This window comes from Carettochelys insculpta, chromosome 1 (genome assembly GCF_033958435.1).
Source record: "Carettochelys insculpta isolate YL-2023 chromosome 1, ASM3395843v1, whole genome shotgun sequence".
In the NCBI taxonomy this organism is placed as follows: domain Eukaryota; kingdom Metazoa; phylum Chordata; order Testudines; family Carettochelyidae; genus Carettochelys; species Carettochelys insculpta.
This window is the reverse complement of record NC_134137.1, coordinates 284,677,043-284,703,357: the sequence shown is the minus strand read 5'-3', so window position 1 is coordinate 284,703,357 and position 26,315 is coordinate 284,677,043. Positions and strand designations below refer to the sequence as shown.

The 26,315-nt window shown below is 44.5% G+C and overlaps 1 protein-coding gene across 7 annotated transcripts in view; it reads right to left on the bottom strand.

Moving 5' to 3' along the window:
* The window catches only part of TCF20 (transcription factor 20), a 211,222-nt gene that overhangs the window by 73,015 nt on the left and 111,892 nt on the right, over positions 1–26,315 (bottom strand). For 6 of the 7 annotated variants that reach the window (XM_075010424.1, XM_075010442.1, XM_075010404.1 and 3 more), the window contains one exon: positions 6,848–12,478. In XM_075010424.1, coding sequence (XP_074866525.1) covers positions 6,848–12,442 — 5,595 coding nt within the window. In that variant the 5' untranslated portion in view covers positions 12,443–12,478. Of the gene's footprint in view, positions 1–6,847; positions 12,479–25,333; positions 25,419–26,315 lie in introns of those variants that run through there. The other variant, XM_075010433.1, reaches the window with a different exon arrangement.

Genomic DNA, 26,315 nt, shown 5'->3' with positions numbered 1-26,315 from the left:
GGCATGGGGGGAGAGAGGGGTTAAGAGCAGGGGACTGGTGGTGCCTGGCTTTGCAGGAGGGGCTCAAGTGGCTGGCTGGCTGACAGGGCTGGCCCCAGAAGTGCTGGTCTTGGGCTGGCGGTTGGACATATGGTGCGCAGGTGGGTGGCTGGCCCTGGCGGCTCTGACAGTGCAGAACTCAGGTGGGAAGGTAGCTGGCACAGGGAGCTCCGGTGGCTGGCATGGGGCTCAGGCAGCTGGACAGCTGGGGCTTCATCAGGCACCCACAAGGGACAAAGAAAACCTATTTGTGCTTATTTTTAATTTTAAATAATATTTTCATAACAACTTTGTGTTTATTTTAAATTAGTAATTGAAATTTTTTGTTAAAAGGAGGGTTGGATGATGGTAAAGAAGAGGGTGGGGGGTGAAGATTTCTCAAAAATCAAAGGGGGGGGGGCGTGATGCCAAAAAGTCTGGGACCCACTGATGTAGAGGGAAATGGAAGGCAAATATTAAACAAACACACAGCACATGAAAGAAAGAGAAGTTGATAATAAATTTACACCACAAATTAGGAATTGTAGAAAACTGCTAAGGGAAGCAAATGAACACAAGGAGAAATCTATAGTCAGCATTCAGGACAATGAGTTTAAGGGGGTAGGAACAAAAAATAATCCTGACAAGGGCACTTGTCCATTGCTAGATGGAAATGATAGAAATTACTACAAAAGCAGAAAAAACAGAAGTGTTCAATAAATATTTCTGTTACATATTTGGAAAAAACAGATGATACTCTCAAATTAGATAACAGTCTTTTTCTCTTACCAGTATGGCAGAGGGATGTGAAACAGGAGATACTAAAGGAAGCCATTTTTAAAATCTGCAGGTTCAGATAACTAAACATCCAAGAGATTTACAAGAGCTGTCTAAGATGTGTGCTGGACTGTTAACACCAATTATCAATAAATTCCAGAAGAACTGAAAAAAAGCTAATGTTGTGCCAATGTTTATAAAGAGTAAACAGGATGACTCAAGTAATTATAGGACTATAAATCTGACATGTATCCAGACAAAATAATGGAGTGGACTCGATTAATAAAGGGGAGAAATATAAATGATATTAACCAACTAGGATTTATGGAAAGCAGACCCTGCCAAACTAACTCGATATCTTTCTTAAATGAAATTACAAATTTGGTTGATAAAGATAATTCATAGACTCCCAACTTATACAGTTTCAACTTACACATTTCTTGCAATAACCAATTTGAAATTGTGAGCGGCGGGGAGCCAGGAAATTGACCTGTGCAGCAGCACCGGTCAGTTTACAGGCTAATGCAAGCAGAAGGGAGAAGGCAAACTGACCAGCACTGCTGCGCCTGGCTCTGCGCTCCCCATTGTTCATGGGAGCAAGGTGCAGCCAGTACCAGGGATCCTGAAGGCAGCAGGGGCCCCTCCCCCATCTGGTCCTAACTTATGCAAAATTTGATTTACATGCGGTTGCCCAGGAACGCAACCTATGCTGAACTCAGAGGTCTACTGTAGTAATGATATAATATACTTAGACTTCTGTAAGACAATTAACCAAGTACCATATAACATTCTGATAAAAATTTGAAGCATCTAAAATTAGCACAACACACACTAAATGGGTTAAAAACTGGTAGATACGTCTCTAAAGGTAATTGTAAATAAGGAATCATCATTAAGCAGACTTGTTTCTAATGGAATCCTGCATGGATTAGTTTCCAGCCCTATGCAATTAACATTTGTATCAATGACTTGGAACAAAATGACAGTTTGTAGATGATGCAAAATTGGGGGAGTAATAGTGAAGAGGACAGGTCGCTGATTCAGAGTGATCGTTCCTGTTTGTTAAACAAGGTGCAAGCAAATAAACACGCATATATAATAAAGCTAAACATATACATTTAGGACCAAAGAATGTAGGACACATTTACAGGATGAAGAAACACTGAGGGAAGCACTGACTGAAAAAGGATGGGGGGGTGGGGTTGTGATGGATAATTAGCTGAATGGGAGCTCCCCCTGTGACTCCAGGTCTACAATCCTTGGTTGCATAAATGGGAATCTTGAGTAGGAAGATTAGTTTGCCTCTGTATTTGGCACTGGTACAACTGCTTCTCAAACAGTGTCCAGTTCAAATGTTCACAGTTCAAGAAGGATGTTGATACACTGAATATGGTCCAGAGAAGAACCACAAGAATGACTAATAGTAACAAAGAGGAAGCCGTGCTAGTCTGTACACTATCAAAACAAAAAGCAGTCAAGTAGCACTTTAAAGACTAGCAAAATGGTTTATTAGGTGAGCTTTCGTGGGACAGACCCACTTCTTCAGACCATAGCCAGACCAGAACAGACTCAATATTTAAGGCACAGAGAACCAAAAACAGTAAGCAAGGAGGACAAATGAGAAAAAGATAATCAAGGTGAGCAAATCAGAGAGTGGAGGGGTGGGGGGGGGAAGGTCAAGAATTAGATTGAGCCAAGTATGCAGACAAGCCCCTGTAGTGACTCAAAGTTCCCATCATGATTTAAACCATGTGTTAATGTGCCGAATTTGAATATAAAAGCCAACTCGGATGTTTCTCTTTCCAAAACGGTGCGATAATTCCTCTTCAGTAACACACATACCTTTAGGTCATTGACAGAATGCCCCATTCCATTAAAATGTTGACTGACTGGTTTGTGGCTCTGGAGTGTTTTGATGTCTGTTTTGTGCCCATTGACCCTTTGTCTAAGGGAGTCAGAAGTCTGTCCAATATACAAAGCATCTGGGCATTGTTGGCACATGATGGCATATATGATGTTAGTAGAGGAACATGAAAAAGTGCCCATGATTCTGTGAGTAACCTGGTTAGGTCCAGTGATGGTATTTCCAGAGAAGATATGTGGACAAAGCTGGCAGCGGGCTTTGTTGCAGGGAAAGGTTCCAAGACTGGTGTTCCTGGGGTATAGACTGTGGCTGTTAGTGAGGATCCTCATGAGGTTGGGAGGTTGTCTGTAGGAGAGAACAGGCATGTCACTCAGGGCCTTCTGGAGTGTGGCATCCTGATTAAGGATAGGTTGTAGATCTTTAATAATTCGTTGCAGTGGTCTGAGTTGGGGGCTGTAGGTGATGACCAGTGGTGTTCTGTTCTTGGCTTTTTTCGGCCAATCTTGGAGTAGCTGGTCTCTGGGTATTCATCTGGCCCTGTCGATTTGTTTTTTTTACTTCTCCTGGTGGGTAATTCAGGTTTATGAATATTTGGTAAAGTTCTTGTAGTTTTTGGTCTCTGTCAGTTGGATCAGAGCAAATGCGATTGTACCTAAGAGCTTGACTATAAACAATGGATCTAGTCACGTGTGCAGGATGGAAACTAGAAGGGTGTAGATAAGTATAGCGATCAGTAGGTTTTTGGTACAGTGTGGTACTGATCAGGCCATCCTTGATTAGTACTGTAATGTCCAGGAAATGTCTCTCTTGCATGTTGTAATCGAGGCATAAGTTGATGGTGGGATGTAGATTGTTCAAGTCTCTGTGGAATTCCTCTTGAGCCTCTGTACCATGGGTCCAAATCATAAAGATGTCATCAATGTATCTTAAGTAGAGGAGTGGTAATAGGGGACGAGAGCTGAGGAATCGTTGTTCCAGGTCAGCCATAAATATATTAGCATACTGTGGGGCCATGCGGGTGCCCATAGCAGTTCCACTAATCTGGGAGGTATAAAATTGTCCCCAAAACGGAAATAATTGTGTGTAAGAACAAAGTTACAGAGGTCAGACACCAGATTGACTGTGGTGGCATCAGGAATGGTATTCCTGATTGCTTGTAATCCATCTTCATGTGGAATATTAGTGTACAGAGCCTCTACATCCATTGTGGCAAGAATGGCGTTATCAGGAATTTTTCCGATGTTTTGTAATTTCCTCAGGAAGTCGGTGGTATCTCAGATATAGCTGGGAGTGTTGGTGGCACAGGGTTTGAGGAGGGAGTCCACGTAACTGGATAGTCCGGTGGTAAGGGTGCCAATACCTGAAATGATAGGGCGTCCAGGGTTTCCAGGTTTGTGGATTTTGGGAAGTACATAGAATAGTCCCGGCTGCAGCTCAGATGGTGTGTCAGAGTTAATGAGGTCCCAAGTAGCAGCAGGGAGTTCCTCCAGTCGTAGTTGTAATTTCCTTTGGAATTCCAAAGTGGGATCAGCGGAGAGAGGTCTGTAAAATGTGGTGTTGGAGAGTTGTCTGGCTGCCTCCTGTTCATAGTCTGACCTATTCAGGATGACAACAGCACCCCCTTTGTCAGCTTGTTTGATTATGATGTCTGGGTTATTTTTACAAGCAATTACAAGCAATCAGGAACACCATCCCTGATGCCACCACAGCCAATGTGGTGTCTGACCTCTGTAACTTTGTTCTCACACACAATTATTTCCGTTTTGAGGACAATTTATACCTCCAGATTAGTGGAACTGCTATGGGCACCCGCATGGCCCCACAATATGCTAATATATTTATGGCTGACCTGGAACAACGATTCCTCAGCTCTCGTCCCCTATTACCACTCCTCTAAGATACATTGATGACATCTTTATGATTTGGACCCATGGTACAGAGGCTCAAGAGGAATTCCACAGAGACTTGAACAATCTACACCCCACCATCAACTTATGCCTCGATTACAACATGCAAGAGAGACATTTCCTGGACACTACAGTACTAATCAAGGATGGCCTGATCAGTACCACACTGTACCAAAAACCTACTGATCGCTATACTTATCTACACCCTTCTAGTTTCCATCCTGCACACGTGACTAGATCCATTGTTTACAGTCAAGCTCTTAGGTACAATCGCATTTGCTCTGATCCAACTGACAGAGACCAAAAACTACAAGAACTTTACCAAATATTCATAAACCTGAATTACCCACCAGGAGAAGTAAAAAAAACAAAATCGACAGGGCCAGATGAATACCCAGAGACCAGCTACTCCAAGATCGGCCCAAAAAGCCAAGAACAGAACATCACTGGTCATCACCTACAGCCCCCAACTCAGACCACTGCAACGAATTATTAAAGATCTACAACCTATCCTTAATCAGGATGCCACACTCCAGAAGGCCCTGGGTGACATGCCTGTTCTCTCCTACAGACAACCTCCCAACCTCATGAGGATCCTCACTAACAGCCACAGTCTATACCCCAGGAACACCAGTCTTGGAACCTTTCCCTGCAACAAAGCCCGCTGCCAGCTTTGTCCACATATCTTCTCTGGAAATACCATCACTGGACCTAACCAGGTTACTCACAGAATCATGGGCACTTTTTCATGTTCCTCTACTAACATCATATATGCCATCATGTGCCAACAATGCCCAGATGCTTTGTATATTGGACAGACTTCTAACTCCCTTAGACAAAGGGTCAATGGGCACAAAACAGACATCAAAACACTCCAGAGCCACAAACCAGTCAGTCAACATTTTAATGGAATGGGGCATTCTGTCAATGACCTAAAGGTATGTGTGTTACAGAAAAGGAATTATTGCACTGTTTTGGAAAGAGAAACATCTGAGCTGGCTTTTATATTCAAATTCGGCACATTGACACATGGTTTAAATCGTGATGGGATCTTTGAGTCACTATAGGGGCTTGTCCACATACTTGGCTCAATCTAATTTTTGACCTTCCCCCCCACCCCGCACTCTCTGATTTGCTCACCTTGATTATCTTTTTCTCATTTGTCCTCCCTGCTTACTGTTTTTGGTTCTCTGTGCCTTATAAATATTGAGTCTGTTCTGGTCTGGCTCTGGTCTGAAGAAGTGGGTCTGTCCCACGAAAGCTCATCACCTAATAAACCATTTTGCTAGTCTTTAAAGTGCTACTTGACTGCTTTTTTTTTTTTAAGAATGATTAAAGAACCCTGCTTTGTAGAGACCAACATAAGGAGCTCAATCTGATTAGCCTAAGGAAAAGTAAGGTTGTAGGGTGGTGATTATAGACCTTAAGTACTCTCCCTGGGGACCAGTTTTTTAACAACATACTCTTTGATGTAGCAGACAAAGCTGTAACACAACCGTGTGGATGGAAATTGAAGATAGGCAAATTCAGACTGTCAATAAGACAAATTTTTAGACAGGGTGACTAATTAACCACTGGACCGTTTTATTCAGGTTCCTGGTGGATTCTTCATCACTGGAAACTCCTTATTACAAGATTAGATGTTTTTCTAGAAAAAGAGGCTTTAGGAATTATTGCAGAGAAGATCTCCAACCTGTGTTAAAAAGGAGGTCTGGCAAGATGACTACAATCTTTCTTTCTGGCCTGGGAATCTGTATAAACATCCAAGACCTCACCTCCTGGCAACCAACTTTCTAGCCAGAAGAGGACAAGGCAGTACCCTCTTTCAAACTCATCAGTACACACTATACACCCCAATCCAGGCTTGCAGTGCCACTAACTGATCTAGATAGCTTTACTACAGAAGCCATCTATGCTTTTGTGGATGTAGGATATGAATAGGTATCTAACATACTGGATGAAGAACAAAGCTGAGAACTTCATGGCTATTACAAATCCCTTAGGCAACTAATTCTCATTAAAATTAATAGGTACTGATGATCCATATTCTCCAGATGGCTTTAAACATCTCAGCCCAAATTACAATTTCACTAGGTGACCTACAGTAGGCTTTTTACCCTTCATCAAAAGGGAACTACTGAAGATTTATATAGGGGAAAAACCAGACGAGGTATAGCAGAAAGAAAAATGCATATGGGGGGCAGGAGGGGGGGCAAAATAATTACACTGTTGCAAAAGGAAAAACATTTCATCCATGAATGCAGTAAATTCTAGTACTCACCATCTCTCTTGCTATTTCCACAGCTTCCTGCAGCCCATAGAGCCTGCCACAGACCAGGTAGATTCCATTGGCCCAGAGAATACAACCCTCATGGACCCAAAATTCATTGTTGTCAAGAGGTAGTTCAGGAATTTGTAACTCCAGCTCAGGGCCACCTTCTGAAGCGGGCATGGGGTTTTTTATGTCCAAGAGAGTCTTTTCACTGCCACCCTCAGTGGTTGCTTTCTTACAAGCAGCTCCTCTTGAAAGTGAACGAGGGGCCCCACCACAGTCCTCAGAGCGATGCCGCCTCTTAAAGCGGGGGTGGGCAGCTAGGCTTCTCTGTTCCTTCTGTTGTTGCTGTTCTTCTTCCTCTTCTGTATCAGTCTTGGAGCCATTAGAAGCACTTTTGTGTCGTACCTTAACCTTGCTTTGCATTTCTGAGGCCCTCTTGGGAGGTGGGTTTTTGGGCAGCGTAGCTGCATAATCCTGGGGATAGAAAGGCCCAAAGAGGTCTCCCATGTTGCGGTAACTGGCCCACTTGCCACACAGGCAGCAAACCAGATGGCCCAAGACAGAAGACTCCGTTATGACAGGGCCCTGCAACATGAAAGACGAGGTGGGCAGAACTTTGCTCTCTGTGTTGGTAGGAGGGGGTGTCAGTGACCTTTGTCCCTTTCGGCCCCTCACCAACTTGTTCTGCTCTTCCTCCTCTGCATTGATGATTGTGCACACAGCACCTATCTCACATTTGTTTACCACATGAATGTAAGGGAAAAAGGACTTATTCTTGGTGTCAGTTTTATCCAGAGACTGCGTGGCATACTTCAGCTTGATCTCTGGTTCTTGAGGTTCCACGATTGGAGCAGCCCGTCTAGTTTTCCGCTTTCGTGGTTGTGCTGCAGGTTTCCTCCTCTCCCTCCTCTGTCGCTTAGGTTTTGGCTCACCACCTCTTGTCCCTTCTGATGGCTGTGCTGGTAGCAGCACTGGTAGTGGAGGAGGTGGTGGCTGCTGCTGCTGCTTTTTCTGCTTGTTCACACTACCAATAGGCCTCCCCTTTTTCTTTCCAGAGGGAAAGTATCCTTTTGGAGGGAAGCCATCTGGCTTAGGTGAAATATTTGTCAAGTCTCTATCTTTTTCTTCAGACTTTGGATTTGGTTCAGAAGTCAATACAGTGGAAGGAGAAACTGTTTTTGAGTCGGGAAACAAAGTTCCAGTCCCAGTTAAGGTTCCATCAGACCGTCCTTGACTGCCAGACTTCTGTGAAGGTTGTGTGGCCACACTGACCCCAGATCCCTCTTTAGTGACATTAGCAACTTCCACTGTTTCCTTCTTGACTTTGTCATCCCCACTGCTTTGCCAATCTTCTGCAGATCTCTGCAGAGATTCTTCACTCGTCAGTTCCTGGCTTACTTGTCCCACTTGATCTGAAAGTGTCTCTCCTTTTCTTTTCTCTGTCTCTGGTCCATGACTTACCAAACTGCCACCTTCAGGAGGTCCACATTTGAGGGACAGGATGTCATCAAGAGTGACTGCATCTGCACCAGTTTCAGCACTGTTGGCAGAAACACTTCTCCTGATGTTGGGGGAAGTAATCTTTTGAACAATAGCTTCCAGTTTCAACCCCCGCCCTTTCCGTGGGGGCAATATTTTGGTCTTAGCAGGGCTTGTAAGGGAAACACCAGGGCAATTCCTGCTGTCAGGACTTTGGAGATCCTTGGAGGAGTCTCCCTTTGGAAGTGGCTTGCCAGCATCTTGGCTTAGAGATGAGCGTGCATAGGAGTTGAATCCTTTGTCAGATGCGTCTTTTGAGGTGGGAAGTAGTCTCCCTTTATCTTCTGTGCCACTGTTCTTCACATCCTGTGACTGTCTTTTGCTGGGAATAGGAGAAATGAAAGAACGGACCCTCCTCCTCATAATTAAGGGATTTTGAGGAGACTGGTCTTCTTGGCCAGGGAGCCTCAACATTGCATTACTAGGTTTTGGCAAATCTGCAGATTCCTCCCGCCTATGCCCATCACTATCTTGAGAGCAAAACCTTTTTTGATTGGTTGCTCCTAGAGGGCCACTGTTCTTGGCAGGAGAAATCTGCCGGGAGAGATCCCAACCAGATTCTTGTTGCTGCATCTTCTGGGCACCATGTTTTAATTCAGTGCATTTGTTCTGAGTACCATCATTCCCCATGAGACAGCGCCCAGCATCCTGGCTTCCAGTGTCATGGTAAGAGCTAGCCTGGAGATACATCATTGCTTCCTTGTCATTTTTTAAGGGACTCCTTACTCTGTCAAGGAACTGCTGTTGTCTTGGACTCTTCCTTGCCCCCTCCTGCCTATGCTGAGCTGCAGCAATCACACCCTGCACAGAACTGCTGCCCCAATCTTTGTATTCTTCTTGCTGCTGATGGTATAGCTGCCTTTTATAATGATACTGGGAATTTAAACTTTGATTAGGGTCACCAAAAGCATGAGGCCTCGTGTTTGTGTGATATGCTGAAGCCAAAGATGAGCCTTCAGAGTTCTGGGGGAAGGAAGAATGCAAAGAACCCCTGCTGACCCTCTCAGACAGGGTCATGTGTGGATTCATGTGGTGCAGGTCTGTTCCTGGACCTCTGCTCCTGCCTGGCGACATCTTCAGTTTGTCAGCCAGATCCTGGTACTGAGAAGGTGATTTACCCCTCATGCCCTCTCTGCTGCTTCCCATTCTTCCTGGTGCTCGTCGTAGCTGTGTTGATCTGCTGTCATGCTGGGAGATGTAGTCTGGGGTAGAATCAGGGACTGCAGCTCCAGGGCTGGCATTGGTTCGGAAAGATTCATGCTTCACATTGGCAGGATGACAGTGGTCTCCTGATTTTTTATTGTTGAGAGCGGCTGAGGTCTTGGACTGTTCAAAATCTTCTTCTTTAATTTGTCCACTATGAGACTTCATTTTTGTTTCCATGGACATCAAGCCACCAGGGAGGATAACTGACTGGCCTAAACCAGGAGTGAGACGTTCACTCCTCCCACTTCTGGCCTCACTACCTATGTGACCCATTGGGTGAGGCCCAGAATCTCTGACAAGCTGCCTTAATGGAGATATGTCACAGATCACTGATCTTCTTTCTGAGAGTGTTCCACCATCATGAGCTGAAGACTGTGACTCTATCTCAAACTTTCTAGGGATAGGATAGTCTGCTAGATTGATCTGTTTCATCTCAGGAGCTGTGCCACTTGATTTCCTCTCCCAGGGGCCCCAGTGAGGGCTTTCCAAGAGAGACCCTATGCTTTTATTTAGAAGGCTCCTATTTGTTAGTTCATTGGTTTGACTAATTAGAATGTTGGGCCTCATGGCTCCTTCCAAGTTTCCTGCCATGCTTGGGTGTTCCTGTGCATTCCTAGCATATCTTCTATCTGGGTGGTGATGGTAACCCTGCAAGACCTCCTGCAGAAGACTGGGAAACTTCTCATTTCTGCCCTTCCGCTCACTATGCCCTGGAAAATCCCCTTTTTCTTGACCTGAAGGATACTGAGGAAAGCCACTGATATTCCTCTGCATGCCAGCCCCAAGGCTGTCCTTATAGCTATACCTCAAACTGCCAGGTGATTTCGAAGATTCTGTTCTGCCAGAAAAATTTGAGCCAATGACTGCGTGGCCAGCCTGGCTATTTCCTTCTCCATTGTGGTTAGTATTGTTATCCGCACTCTTACTCCCCTTGCTCCCTCCTTGAGGGTCTGGCTGTGGCAATGCCTGTCCAGTTTCTTTCATTCCACTGGCACCAGGAGGTGCTTGGGTGGCTGGTGGAGCATCATCTTGTGAGGGTTTATCCTGCCCACCTGATTTTTCTACTCGGCCTGTCATAGCCTCCCGAGAGACAATCACCCCAACTGTCTTTTCATTCACCTTTGGGGTGACCTCCACTGCTACTGGGACTTCCTTTTCACCTGGGGAGGTCACGTCTTCTGTAACTGTAGGGCTGGTATTGAGTTTTGTTGGCTCATTCTGAGAGCCTTGTGCTGGTGACGAGTTGGATCTCTCTAAGTTACCACGATTATAGGTGGTGTCAGAGCTAGTGCTCTGGCCACTCAACTGTCTCACCCTCTCTCCGTGGTCCTCTGAACTACTAGAGCATCCGCCATCGAGGGACTCTGCCAAGGGAGACTTAAGCTGCTCCTCTGCCTGGGAGGACCCTTCTGAGTTGGTGCCACTGTCAGCTTTTTTAGACAACGATGACCTCTTGGAACTTTTCTTCTGAGGTGCCAAGGCATCTGAAAGTAACATGTGCTGGACTGTGTTAGGAAGGTTAGCCACTTGAGAGCTTAAAGCACTTAGGCTGCTCAGCCCTGGATCTGTAAGTCTCTTCTCCTGAAGTCCTTCCAGACCAAATCCCTTGAATCCTCCACCATGAGCATTGGGGCTTGGCATCATGGAGGGTGTTGGGCTAAGCTGAGGCATCATCTGTAAAATTCGATTTCTAGAGCCTATCGACATATTGCCTTGCCCACACTGGAGGTTTTCCCCACCTGGCATGAGGGGAGATGGGGTAGAGCTGCAGCTTGGAGACTGGACCACCGAGGCAGCTGGAGAAGGGTTGGATATAGGACTGAAGTTCTGATGAAACTGCATGGGTGATCTCACAGGGACTTCAGCTTGGCTGTACTGTCCCACTTGACTTTGAATAGATAGTTTGGTGGCAGCATTAGAGTACTGCATTACATGCTGTGAAGGGTGCTGTTGCTGCTGCCCCTGCTGCCCAGCTTGAGGCATCTTAGACTGCTCAAAACTTTTCATTGGCTGAGTCTGAAAACTGTAATTAGATTGAGTCCCATATCCTTGTGAATTAGAACCTACAGCATGGCTTTCATACTGGGAACCAGAATTCACACTGTAACTGCCGTCATAGTTCTGCCCAGTCTGCCCAAAACGCTGTGGGGAAGGGAAAGAGGAAGAGGAGGAAGCAGGGGGTTGATAGTGTTGGCTGAACTGACCCACTCGTAACTGGTACCCAGAAGCAGAGGCAGGCAAGGCAGACGGACGCTGCATTGGCTGCAAGTGGGAGGTGCTAGACGCAGGCTGGCTGGATGCCTGTGGTAAAGGCTGATGGGATTGATAGAGCTGCTGTCTCAGCTGCTGCACCTGTTGCTGCTGGCTGGAAGCCTGCTGCTGATACTGAGCACTCCCTGGAGAAAAAGGACCAGTATAATCCTGCTGATAGTGAGATACTCCCCCAAGGCCTGAATGCTGTGTTTGGAACTGGCCCACATGTCCCTCACTCCCATACTGGCTCCCAAAGTTGCTTCCTTGGGGTGGCCCATAGCTCTGCACTGGTCCAGATTGCCTGCGCTGAGGTGGCTGCTGCCCACCTGCTGCCACTGTGTCCTTGTTGGAGGCCATGTAGTAAAACTCTCCTGCTTCTTTTCTGAAACCTTGGTAGCTCTGATGCCCAGAGCTCTCACCAGCCATTGCTGCAGATGCTCCTGTTGCTCCCCGGCGCCCACTGCCAGCACCCCCTCCAAAGCTCTGGAACATCTGGGCTTGCTGACGGGAGCTAAATTCTTCTAACCGGGATGCCCCGTGAACTTCCTGTGGGTAGCTCTGCTGACTTCCGTGGTAACTGCTTTGCTCCCGAAAAGACTGCATGCTGTTCAGCACCAGAGTGACCCCTCGACAGCCCTCCTGGAAAATAAAGAAAAAAGTTTGCAAAGTCACATCTCCCAAACATATCAGTAAAATTAAACTATAGCATTTAGCAGTAATTCAAATTCAATACGTCTTCTACCATGCATTTCTATTAACGTATAATCCCTTAGCTACTACCAGCAATAGAAGAAATAGGATTACTTTGCTGGGAAGTCGAAAGTGTTTATCATGCCCTACTCACTTACAGCAGCATTCCAACATTAATGCATTTCATAAAAAACTCCTCACAACAATCAGCAATTGGACTGTGGCCCCCAGAAAACATTCCAACACCATTTCACTGAACCAATTCAAGTAGAAGAACGACTCCTACTCCAGTAGCACTGACTTTCTCCTCTAAATTATGCCCTACAATGCCACCAGCCAGGAGAGCCTCAGAGTAGAGTAAGATGTATTCTGTTACTGGTGTTGAAGTCTAAACTAATGGCAAAAATTAAGATAATTTAAACTATTGAGACCAACAGTAAGAAAAAAATATCCAGAGATCCAGAAGCCTCTCTCCAAAGAGCCTCCTTTAGAAGTCAGTCCAGATATAAGTAGGACAAGGTCAAGGAAGGTCCTAAAACAGGGGATGGGTAATAATGTTGATGGTGGGTCACTCAAAGAATTCGGAAAGAGGTCAAGGGCTGCACTCTTCCATGATATTAACTGAGGTGATCTAAAAATGGAAATTGGGTGCAGAGAGCACCTTTAGGTAAGGGACTGAGGAACAGGTGAAGGTGGAACCTGGGAAAATGGCTGAAGGAGGGGCTGCAGGGGCTAGGACAGGGATATGGTGCAGAAGAGGATTCTCACCTGGAAGAGGGCAATAGGAGGGTTTATGACCTGGAGGAGGAGAAGTGTCAGAGGGGGTGCAGGGACTGAGAATGGTTTGGGTATACTCAAAAAGTACTTGCAAAACTTCTTCACCATTGCTAACATTTGTTCAACTACAACAGTCTGGGCAGCATTAGGAGCTCTAGTGGAGTCAGGACATTTTATGCCTCACTTCATGTACTCCTGTTTATTGGCCAACTCTTCTACACACAAAATTTAGATCCACCTAAATCTATCATTCAGGGCTATAATTTAAAAAAAGTTAGGTTAACATAACCCCACTTGTAAATGCAATTTAACAAAAGCATTTTGCCATCAACGAGTTACTGCCTCTTAAGGGACTGGATCTACTATAGCAGGAGTGGCCAATCCACGGCTCTCAAGCCACACATTCTAGGAGTGCCTACCACCGCTCTGCCCAGTGAGGAGGAGGAAGCAGCATGCAGCAGTGGCTCCGGTGAGTCGCTGGCATTGGGTTAGAAGAGGAGGAGGGGAAAGGCAGTGGGTTAGAGCAGGGAGGCTGGGGATGCCTGGCTCTGTGAGAGGTCACTGAGCCATGTAGTATATATTTATTTTTATTTATGTAGATATGAGGCTCTTTGCATTCTATCGACAGCTACTTTGGCTCTTATTGTCTAACTGGTTGGCCACCCCTGAGTTAGAGGCTTAGGACACCCCATGATTAAAGTTGCATCTCTAATTATCTTGACTAATGAGCCATTGGTGGACCTGTAATTTATCTAATTCTTTTTGAACCCCGTTATAGTTTGGTCTTTCACAACATTCCATGGCAGAGAGTCAAAAAGGCTGACTGGGCATTGTGTGAAGTAGTCCATTGTTTATTTTAAATATGCTTCCAATTAATTCTTTGGGTGACCCCAGGTTCTTGTGCTGTTTGAAAGGGCAAACACCACCTATTCACTTTCTCCACACTATTCATGATTTTATAGACTTCCATCATATACAGTCTGTTCCAAACTGACATGCCTTAATACTCTTAAATCACTCCTCATATGGATGTTGTTCCATACTCAATGATTTGTTGCTTCTCTCTGTATCTTCCATTTTTCATGCACTTTTTAAAAATAGGGTGACCAGACCTGCACACAAAATTCAAGGTGCATGCAAAGCATGAACCTAAATAAGGGCTTTGAGATATCACCTAACCCTTTCGTAGTGGCTCCTCGAATTCTGTTAAATTTTTTGACTGATGATTACATACACTGAGCAGATGTTTTTAGAGAACCATGCACAATAAGACAAAGATCTTTTTCATGGATAGAAATGGTTAAGTTAAACCCCATTATTTTGTACTATAGTTGGGATTATGTTTTCCCTATATGCATTACTCCGCATTTATGAATAAAACTACAAGATCGTTACCAAATATTCATGAACCTGAATTAACCACCAGGAAAAATAAAAAAAACAAAAACAAAACAAAAACAATCTGACAGGGCCAGACGAATACCCAGAGACCAGCTACTCCAAGATAGGCCCAAAAAAGCCAAGAACAGAACACCACTGGTCATCACCTACAGCCCCCAGCTCAAACCGCTGCCACACATTATTAAAGACCTACTACCTATCCTTAATCAGGATGCCACACTCTAGAAGGCCCTAGGTGACAGGCCCGTTCTTTCCTACAGACAACCTCCCAACCTTACGAGGATTCTCGCCAACAACCACAGGCAGTACTGCAGGAACATCAGTCCTGGAACTTTTCCTTCAACAATGCCCGTTGCCAACTTTGTCCACATATCTATTCTGGAGATACCATCACTGGACCTAACCAGGTTATTCACAGAATCACAGGCATATTCTCATGTTCCTCAAATAACATCATATGGCATCATGTGCCAACAATGCCCAGATGCTTTGTATATTGGACAGACTTCAAACTCTCTTAGAAAAGAATTAATGGGCATAAAACAGACATAAAAACACTCTGGATTCACAAACCTGTCAGTCAACATTTGACTGGAGTGGGCCATTCTGTCAATGACCTGAAAGTTTGTGTTTTACTGAAGAGGAATTTTCACAGCAGTTTGGAAAAAGAGGCTGCTGAACTCTCTTTTATATTCAAATTCGACACATTAACACATGGTTTGAATCGGGATGGCAATTTTTAAGTCATTATAGGGGCTCTTATGCACATTTGGCTTTATCTAATTCTTGACTCCTCCCCTCCCCTTCTGCCCCTCTACTCTCTGATTTGTTCACCTTGATAATATATTTCTGACTTGTCAACCTTGATTATTATTTTTGGTTCTCTGTGCCTTAAATATCGAGTCTGTTCTGGTATGGCTATGATCTGAAATAGTGGGTCTGTCCCACAAAAGCTCATCACCTACTAAATTATTTTGTTAGTCTTTAATGTGCTACTGGTCCGCTTTTGTGTTCTGATATTTATGAACAATGAATTTCATCTTCCATTTTGTTGCAGAGTCACTCAATTTTGAGAGCTCTTTGTAACTCTTTAGTCTGCTTTGGACTTAAGTATCTTAAATAATTTTGTATGGTATGCAAATTTTGCCACCTCACTGTTTACATCTATTTCCAGATCAGTTATGAACATACTGAACAGTACCAGTCCCAGTTCAGATCCCTGCAAAAAACAAGTACAACTCCCTTCATTTTAAAACTCATCATCAATCCTTGTGTCTTTTAACCAGTACTGATCTAGGAGAGAACCTTCCCTTTTATCCCATGACTGCTTGGTTTGCTTAACAGCCTTTAGTGAGAGACCATCTCAAAGGCTTTCTGAAAAGACCAAGGCAGTGTCTACACCGGCACAAAACTTCAAAATGGCCACACAAATGGCCATTTCGAAGATTACTAATGAGGTGCTGAAATGCATATTCAGCACCTCATTAGCATGCCACCAGCTGCGGCTCTTCAAAATTGCCGTGTTTCGCTCCCGTGTGGCTCGTCCAGACGGGGTTCCTTTTCTAAAGGACCTCACCGACTTCGAAATCCCCTTATTCATATGAGCTGATAAGAATAAGGGGATTTTGAAGTTGGCAGGGTTCTTTCAAAAAGGACCCCTGTGTAGCCGTGTCTAGCTGCGCACATTCGGAAGCGTGTGAATGCTAATGAGGTGCTGAATATTCACTTCAGCACCTCATTAGCATTCTTCGATTTGGCCATTAACATGGCCATTTTGAAGTTTGGGCCAAGTGTGGCCACAACCCAAGCATATATCTCCACTGTATCACCCTTGTCCACATCTGTTAAACCTGCCTCAAACAACAGACTACTGAAATCATGCCTCACTAACAAGAGACATGATGATTCTTCCCCCAAAATCATGTTCATTTATGTGTCTTGTAATTCTGCTCTAAAAAAATCTTTTTGGCTTGCCTAATTAGAGTTTTACACTTGACTTGAGAGAGTATGTTCCTTTCCATTTTCCTCAGTTGGATATAACTTTCAGTTTTTAAAAGATGCCTTTTTGCATGTATCTTCTTACTCTGTTCAGCTGTGGTGGTAATTTTTTGGTCCTTTCAGTATGTTTTTTAATTTGGATTAGATAAACTTAGTTTGAGCCTCTATTATGTTATTTTTAAGAGGTTTCCATACACCTTCCAGCTCTTATGATTGTGTCTTTTTAATTTCCATAGCTTCTTCACTTTTGTTTAGCTCATTGTTTAGAAGCTAAATATTACTTGGTGGCTTTTGTTGTTTTTTTTTCTCCTGCAATGATGTTAAATATATTATGGCTGCTAATACTGAGAGGTTCAGCTAATGTCACAAATTGGACCATATCCTACGCCCCTCCAGCCTAAATCAAGAATTGCCTCTACTGTTGTGGGTTCCAGAACTAGCTGCCCCAAGAAGCAGTCATTGATGTTATCTAGCAATTTTATCTCTGGATCCCTTCCTGAGGGAACATGTTCCTGGTCAAACATACAAAATCCTCCGTTATTCAATGTTCTAGTTTTGTAACCTCTCTATTCCCACTGAGCATTTTACAACCAGTCCTTTTCCTGGTTGAGGGGTCAGTAGTACATTCCTATTGTCATACTTCTATTATTCAAGCATGGAATTTCTAGACATAAAGATTCTATAGTACTATTTGATTCATTTAAGATTTTTAATATTTATGCTTCTCACAGTGTCACTCCCCCACCAGCACAACCTACTCTGTGATTGCTATATATTAACCTCTTTGCACCAAGCTTCGGCAATGTCTATTATATCAATATCCTTTAATACCAAGCACTCAAGTCCACCTACTTTAATAGACTTCTAACATCTGTGTACAGCCACTTACAAAATTTGTCATTTTTAATTGTCTGTCATTGTGATAACTGAACGGAACCTTCATTTGACTTAATTTTTTCCCCATTCCTATGTGTATTTTATCAATTCCTCTCCTTTCATCTCTAGGAGGCTATACTATTTCCTTGAACAGAACCTCCCCTAAAGAATGTCTGTCTAAACTATGCACCTTCTCCGAACCCATTGGCTGTTCTGCAGCCTTTACCTTAAGAACTCCTCTATGACTCTTAATTCTACATGCCAGCAGTCTGATTCTGTTTTGGTTTAGGTGGAGACCACCCCTCCTGTAAAGGCTCCTTTTCCAAAAGATTCCCAAGTTTCTAATTACCCTAAAATCCTTCTCCCTATACCAACATCTCACCCTTGCATTGATACCCTGCAGTTCAGATTGTCTAACTCGCCCTGCACATGGAAGCAACAGCATTACAGACACTGCTTCAATCTCTTATCTAGAAGCCTAAATTCAAGTAAGAGCCAGTCATAAAAAGTTAAAACACAAAAATAACCATCCCTTAAAGGCTGGTCTATACATGGAGGTATTCCTGATTAGCTGTTCCTAATTAATTCCATGTGTGGTCTATAATTCTGGAACAGAGGTATCACCCGTGGAACTGGGAATAACCATAAAAAAGCCCCAAAAATTCTTGGTAAACAGAACAATTCCTTGTGTTTAAGCAAGATGGGAGGAAGTGGGAAATTAACTTTGACCAGGGCTATGCATACACTACCACTTATGTCCAAACAACATATGTTGTTCTGAGGTGTGAATAAGCCACTTCTAAGTGACACAAGTTGCGCTGACCTAAACACTGGTGTGAGCAGCGCTCTGTTAGTAGAGCTTCTCTTGCCAACGTAGCTACCACTGCACATTGGAGGTGGATTAAACAAACAAACAGGAGATCTCATGTCAGCTTAGGGCAGCTACACAAGAGAGCTTTACACCAGCATAGCTGCATCAGTGCAGCTGCACTGCTGTAAACTCACTAGTGTACCCACAGTTGAAGAGCTCCCGAGTCTTCCTGTCTCACAGAGGCAAGCACTTCTTCCTACCGCCTCTTCTTCGTAAGCCTGATTCAATGCCCACTGAAATCAGTGGGTACACCTTTTCACTAACTTCATTAGGCTTCCACTTAGGACTCACGCTCCTTCTCAGTGGAGCTTCTAGTTAACCTCTACCTATTTTCATGTTGGGTATATACACCTCTTCATGTTATACATCTTTGCTTTTCCAACCAATCCTCCCACATCAAACACGAAAAAGTTTTACTTCCTTAGCAAGGCCAACAAAGCAAAATTGGACAACTGTAAACCCAAAGTGCAGCAGACTACTACTAATCAGCTTCTTGTCAGTTTCATAGCTGCCCATAAGTTTCTAAATACAACTGACAAGAATCACATCAATTTCTCATTCATGTGGCTACGAATGCGTTGTGTGGAGAGAGCCTTGGCACTACTGATTGGGGAAAAAGCTCCCCAGAAAGGTAGGTAAAGGACAAAAGGGCACAGGCACCACACTTACTCCAAAACTGCACCTGGGGCTGGGACCCTCATCATCACATTGAAGTGGAATGACCTGGCTGGCCTAGGAGATGGCAGTGGAGCAAAGCAGAGGCTGCTGTACTGCTTTGCTTCCCCATGGCTCCTACCATGGGTACAGGGGAGTTCACTGCACCTAAGCCACACTTTTTAGGTGACAAAACTGAGGAACTGTCCCAATATTGACTGCTCAGTTTGGAAGTTTGGGAACAAACTGATAGAATTAAACAGCAATAAGTACCCACGATCACATGGTATTCACCCAAGTTCCTTCAAAACACAAACAGGAAACTAGTAACAATGGTACATAACCCACTGATCATGTAAACAGCCTCCATACTAGAGGACTGTAGGACAGTTAATGTGATGTTAACTTTCAAAAAGGCTTCAGAGGCAATTATGGCAATTACAGACCAATAAAGCTAACTTCAATGTCAGGCAAATTGCTGAAATTACATTAAAGAACACAATAATCAAACAGATAAACAACAGCTGTGTCTACACTTACACTCCTCTCTTGAATGAGGCATGCAAATTTGAAAATGCAAACAAGGCACTGATTTACTTATCTGGTACCTCATTTGCATATTCTCCTTTCAAAAGGAGGAAATCAGTGTAGACAGGGCTCTTCCGAAAGTAAGCCCCATCTTCCAAAGAATCCTCCTTCCTATCTTGTTTCAGGAAGAAGGGATCTTTCAGAGATAGGGTTTATTTTCGAAAGAGCCCTGTCTACACTGCTTTCTTTCCAAATAAGATATTTTGAAAGGAGAATACGCAAATAAGGTGCCAGATATGTAAAGCGGTGCACCATTTGCATTTTTATTTCCTTCATTTGCATGCCTCTTTCAGATGAGGAAAGCAAGTGTAGACACAGTTAATATGTTGATGAAGAAGCAAGTTAAGGTCAACAATGGTATTTTCTCTTAATTTGCCCCATAGAGTCAAGAAAAACAATGAATTTAGAATGAGAGGTCAGCCTTGAGTCTCCGTGTCTTTTTATGCTGATTTTTTAAACATTTTGATAACACGCTTATCAGCTTACATAGAAAACAATGTATTTGCAACCATACCAAGACTACATTACCATATCATGTTATGGAATGCTCTCAAGGTAAAGATTTAGATTAATAATAAACAGTTCACATTCCAGTCACCCTCCCACACATCCCCAATGAGCACCACCCAGCTCTAAGGCCTGAACTGCAGACACTATTCTTCCTGGCAAATGTTTCTCTGAGACCCCAAGATTTTCTACTTTATATACCTATACTCACCAACCTGATAATGAGCACTACACATCCTCAGAGTTTAGCGTGCTGTGCCTGCAGCACCCCTCTTTTTTCAGCGCTGGGCAGGACATTCTTGAGTCACTGCATCCATGTTTCACCTTCCTAATTCAAAGCCAAACTCTTCTGGCAGACCTCCAAACTCTGAGGGGACTAGGATAAAGGGTTTTCAGTGTTAAAAAAAAAAAAAAAAAAACCAACAACTTTCCCACAGAAGCATCCAGCTGAAACCAAAGATTGCAATAGCTCCTGAAAAATCCTTCCATACCTCCGGTGTAACTAATTTTCTATCATCATTCACCTTAAGATTGGACAGTTTCCACAAGCGCACTGATACATCGGCGTAAGTTGTTCTGAACATCTTGTGTAGCTGATGTTTTATATTTTGATTTTAAAAGGTAAACTCCCTTTGGATTTCCAAAATGAGTTGGTGATGGGAATGAAAGGAGCCAAGGAAAAGGCTCAGGCACATACTGGGTTTGTGTTTAGATCACTTATGGTAACTTGGCAAGTTTAAAGTTCGTATCCATCTCTGGGTGTTACAAAACCAAAGCAAATTAATAAAAATAATTATAGGATCAGCTCAAGGTGTAAGGAATGGAACAGCTTGGTTCTACAATCAGCATGGAAATGTAATCGCAAATTCTCCATGGAAGTTTAGGACCATAAAATAACAGGATACGGCAGGTCAAAGACTAGGATCCAACAGGAGAGCTGTAAGGGAACCCAGAACTAGGAGACAAAGGGGTACTGCAGTTGAGAGTTCAGAAAGGTTAACTAAATTGTATACAGACATTCAAGATATCAAAAGTAGGAAATGTTGTGCTTTGTTCTTCATAGTAGCAACACTCTTTGAGAGATGTTTACAGTCCACTGTTCAGATTCTGCTTGCCTCCAGCATTACTAACTCTTCGTTTATAAAATAAATTCTCTTGGAAGCGGATAACAAACTGTTCTTAAGTACTTCAGACATTTTTAAGCCAGATTTACCACTGAATTACAAAAAAGTCCACATCTAAAAACAGTAACATTTTTAAAAAGACTTAAATCCAACAGAGTAATTGTGATTAAAATACTACCACTATCTGATTACAGTTTGGTGACTTGAATGAAAAGAGCTGGTTGCACTCAATTCAGTAATTATTTGTTGATGAAGTCTAAATCACAAAACACACTACTGCAACTGGCACAAGCTGATAGTCTTATTTAATTCCTTACACTGCCCGTCACATTTCAGTATTAGAAAAGGCCAAACAGAAGACTACAGCAGCAGAAACATAAGTCCTCTCTTGACCACATCAGAAACAAAAAGATGATGGAGAAACTAGCAATGCCAAAACTCTGTTCCATAATGGCAATGATGGAAAGGGAGGCTGTTTTATTCATTTAAAATTCCTCAGGCTGTAAAATGTTCAGCTCAGTGCCTTTCATGACAATGAAATTTGTTTGAGGTAATTTAGAGGGTTTTTGAAAACAGATATTGTAATTATTAAAAAGCTACTTTAGATATATGCATATACTAGTTATAAATACTCCCCCACCCCGCAAAAAAAATACACAGAACTACATACCGCTTTTGTTTTTAGTAATGTATATGAGCATGAAAGTATGCATTTCTATATTAGGGAGAAAAAAAAAGTCAGGTCTCATTCATCCCTATTTTTCTTGAAGACTATAGATACCTGGAGAACCAAGTCACCATGAATGAAAGTTAACTGATAAAGTTACTTTTAAATAGCCTTAACAAAAGTAAACAATCTTTTAAACAGAACTGGAAGAAAAGTTGTGTTAGGACAGCATTACCTACTCAATGAAGGCCTGAGAACAGTTCCCACACATAAGATGGCCAATGAGTATGCCATTAGAGGTAAGAATTCACATTACTAATAATTATTAGATGAAAATACAGGAAGGTTTTTGTTTTTTTTTTTAAATGCATGTACCCTTCAGGCTTTATGCATTAAAGCACTAAATGCACCAAGGCAATTATTTTTCTGGGTTTTTGTTTTGTTTTGTTTTTTTTAAAAATCACCTTAAAAAGAACCTCTCTTCAGCTGCTCTACTGCAGGGACTGGCTTAGTCACAATGGCGACTAACCTTTACGATCCGTGCAGGAATTATAGATGCTAATTTAAGTGTAGGTTCAGCACAAAGGTCCCACGATTCCAAAAGCTCCTGGAACCTGACTTTAAGATCTAAGTCCACATTTACATTTTGTCTAATAGCAATTTAACTCTTCCTACAGGAGACATAAATGCAATTGGGCATCCCAGGATGCGTGAGCAGTTAGTTTGTTGCCTACATAACTTATTAGTCTATCTAGAGGTTTCTCACAGATACCTGAGTTTGAGTATACAACAGGTATCCATGCCTACCAAATTCTCCAAGATCATACACAAGAATGATAACACCCCAGTGTCAGCCTCATTACTGGGATTTTACAGCTCAGAGTCACAAACTCAGATTTAGGTGGCTGTCTCATTATACTATACAGACGTAAAATTAGATTTGCAAGTCACAGGAATGGGTAAACCAATTATCCTTTTTCTGGAAGCCTGTGGTTTACTGAAATGGTTGAATACTATTTCGTTTTTCTTAGACTTAACAAAAGTTGAAGAATCAAGAAATGTGTGACTGCCCCTTTTTGTCACGCCAAATCACCTTACAGATAATCCAAGTTGCATCAAAAAAACAATAAATCCCATTTAGGGTGCTGGGTTCAGGCAATTCTTCAATTAAAATGAAGGTGGGAAGGATAAACTTTTTATTAAAATTCAAAACCACTCTTTAAAAATATAGAATTGTGGCACTGAAAAGTGCCATATTGATGGCCCCAAAGAGAAGACGGCTTCTCTCACACATGGTCCAGCTAATGCATCAGAATTCTAATCTGAAAGGAGTTCAGCCTCCATTATCCCTCTCATTGTTTACCGAGACTAGCCAAAAAGAATTAACTGTGTTGTGGACACCCACCTGCTAGGACAGGTACTAATGACCATTAGCTCATTACAATTATCCACTGACAAGTCAGCAGACAGTAATATTTCAATTGCTATAGATCTGAAATAGTATTCCCAAACATTTAAGCTCCCAACCTATTTTTAAATAAAAGAGCAAGCCAGGATGCATCAGAAAAAGAGTAAGGCTGGGATCTAGTAGTCAACCCACTGCACATCATACTGGTAGGGTTGTAACATCCAAGGCTAAAAGAGTCTAGTTCACAGACACTGACTCCTGCCGCTCCAGGAAAAACAATCACTGGATGCTTAACACACACCAGCAGCCAAGCTCCACCTCCCACTCACTGGCAGCCCAGCTGAGCAGCTCCTCCTCCTCAGCATCTCTTGCACAGGAAGTGTGCAGGAGGCACTGGAAGGAAGATGGGGGTGCAGGGACAAGGTGTGCTGAAAAGGGTGGAACTGTAAGAAGCAGAGCAGGGGCTTACGCTGGAGCAGAATGTTGAGCACCACCAGGGGCTGGAAGAAGCTGGTGCCTATGGGCCAGTTTACACTCCAACACAGCATGAAATCAGCACTGTGCTGAGCAAAGTTCCATCTAACTTCTTCCATCCACATGCAGAAAAAAAAAGTGTTACATGTATTGAGGCATGTGCAGATGTGCACCACCAGTAGACATATACACTGCCTGTAGTGGGTGCTCTGCTCATCAGTTGGGAAGCACCTGAAATCTTTTCTGGGTGGCCACCAAAGCACTCAGTTTACAGGGAACACTGGTGCCAAGTATGGAAAAGGATAGAGAACAACCAGGAGGGCACGGCAGAAAAGCAGATGAAAAGTTTCCCTTGACTCGGCCACAATGGATCACTTATGTCACACCCCACCCTCTCAATAACAGAATTGCAACTTAAACTACACCTCTCTAATGTGCATAGTTAATGTTTGCAGTACTGTAGCCACACTGGGCCCAGGATAGGAAAAGGACAAAATTAGTGAGAATATATCTTTTATTGGAACAACTTTAGTGACAGAATGTATGTGATTTTAAGGCTCGGGAAATGAAGCAGATCTTCTCTAAAAGTGGGGGGAACTCCATCTCCTTAGCTCAAAGTCCTGTAGCTTCCACCAACAAAACTGATTCCATAAAAGATATTTCTTCACTTATCTTATCTCACGCATATTTAATAGATTATAATGTTCTCTTTCCCATTGTGGTGAGAGAACATACTTTCTGTGACAGGAGATCATAAACAACTTCTATCTGAAAGGAGAGACACCAACCTAACACCCGCAGGAAATGCGTTCTCCCTTCCTCATAGAAGCCCCTTCCCATTGTTTTGCTGACATCTAGAATGGGATCGGTTATGGGTTGCCTATCCAGACGGCAACAGGGTGCTGCTAACTACACCCTTCATGTACTCATAATGCAGCCATCCCACCGCCTCAGCTTTGCATACGCTGTCCATTTCTCTCTCTCTCTCCCCCTTTCTTTTTTTTAATATCATTAATTCCCCCCCACCCGACAGTATGACTTTCACCCCCGCTCCAAACTTTGCTGGGCTTAAAGCAAAACTGCATTTTGGGGTGGGGAGGAAGAGCGGTGCGGGGCCTTTCAGATTTAGCAGAATAGCTTCTGAATGCAAAAACAACATTGAAGAGGATGAGCCCCGAAGAACCTTCCCATCGCCTCCCATCTTCTCCTCAACCCGCCCCCCGATTCATCCCCCGCATCCCATCCCCCGCAATCTCCCCCCTTCGCCCCCGCCCCGAGTTCCTGGGCGCCACTATTTACTACAGGGCTTTTATTGCCAGCCTGGGGGCGGAGCGGGCCCTGCTCAGAGGCACTGGGCCGCACGCTGTGAATCACCCCCGCGGCCCCGCCACCGCCCTCACCCGCGCACACGCCCCCGCCCCCGGGCAGGGTCCCTCGCACTAGCGAGGACGTCCGTTACCTGCGACCCTCCCTCCCCGGCGCGGAGAGGGGAGCGCGGGGCGGGGTCTCTCAGTGGCGCGGGCGGCGGGGCCCCGCGCCAGGCCGGGGGGGGCTCCGCAGCGGCGGCGGTTGGGGGGTTTCTCGCTCCATTCTCCCCTCACACACAGGAAATAACACAGGGTCAGCTGACCCCGCCCAACCAATGGGAAGGTGGCGTTGGAGCAGCGCGCGCCAGCGGGAGCCGCGCGAGGCGGCGGCAGGTCCCGGGCAGAGGGAGACGAGGAAGGCGGCGCGTGGGCGCGTGCGTGCGCGCTCTCGAGGTGTGTGCAAGGCGTGGGCGCTGTAGCCGCCTCCTTCCCCACCACACGCTCGTTTAAAGGGGCCGCGCCACCAGACCACGGCGGGTGCATTAGTGGCTCGGGGCAGCCGGTGCCACGTGCCCCGGGCTGCGGGCCTCGCGCGGTGGCGGCGCTGCAGCGCTTCCCTGCTACTTTTCATAAGGAGCGCATTGGTCTCGAGCGGAGCTGCAGCCCAGCCTGGGGCCTCCGCTCTAGCCCTGCCTTGGGTGGGGGCAAGTGACTCGGTGGAAATGGAGACAGAGCCACGTGGCTTGGGGGCACCAGCAGCGTTCGTCGCTGAGAGACCCCTGCGGGGAAGGGGCTCTGGCCGCGCGGGACTGCACAATGTCAGTAGTGACGCCGCAGCCTGGCTGCCCCCCGCGCGCAGAGAGCGCAGCAAACCTGGCCCTCCTATTGCAGGGCCCTGCCAGAGGTTCCCACGCCTTGTCTTCCCAGAGCTCTGCCCCTTTGCTAACCCGCAGGGCTCCCCGCGGTCGCGCACACACTGGGCACCCGTGGGAGAAGGGCCTCTAGGCAAGGGTTACTAGAAAGGTAGGAGTAGTGTGTCTGGCTTGTAGGGCCCTGCCATAAGGCTCAGTAGGCCATCTGCACATTCCTCTTGGAGTGCGTCTCCTCCGCAGGAGAAGGGGATGCCGCTCGGAT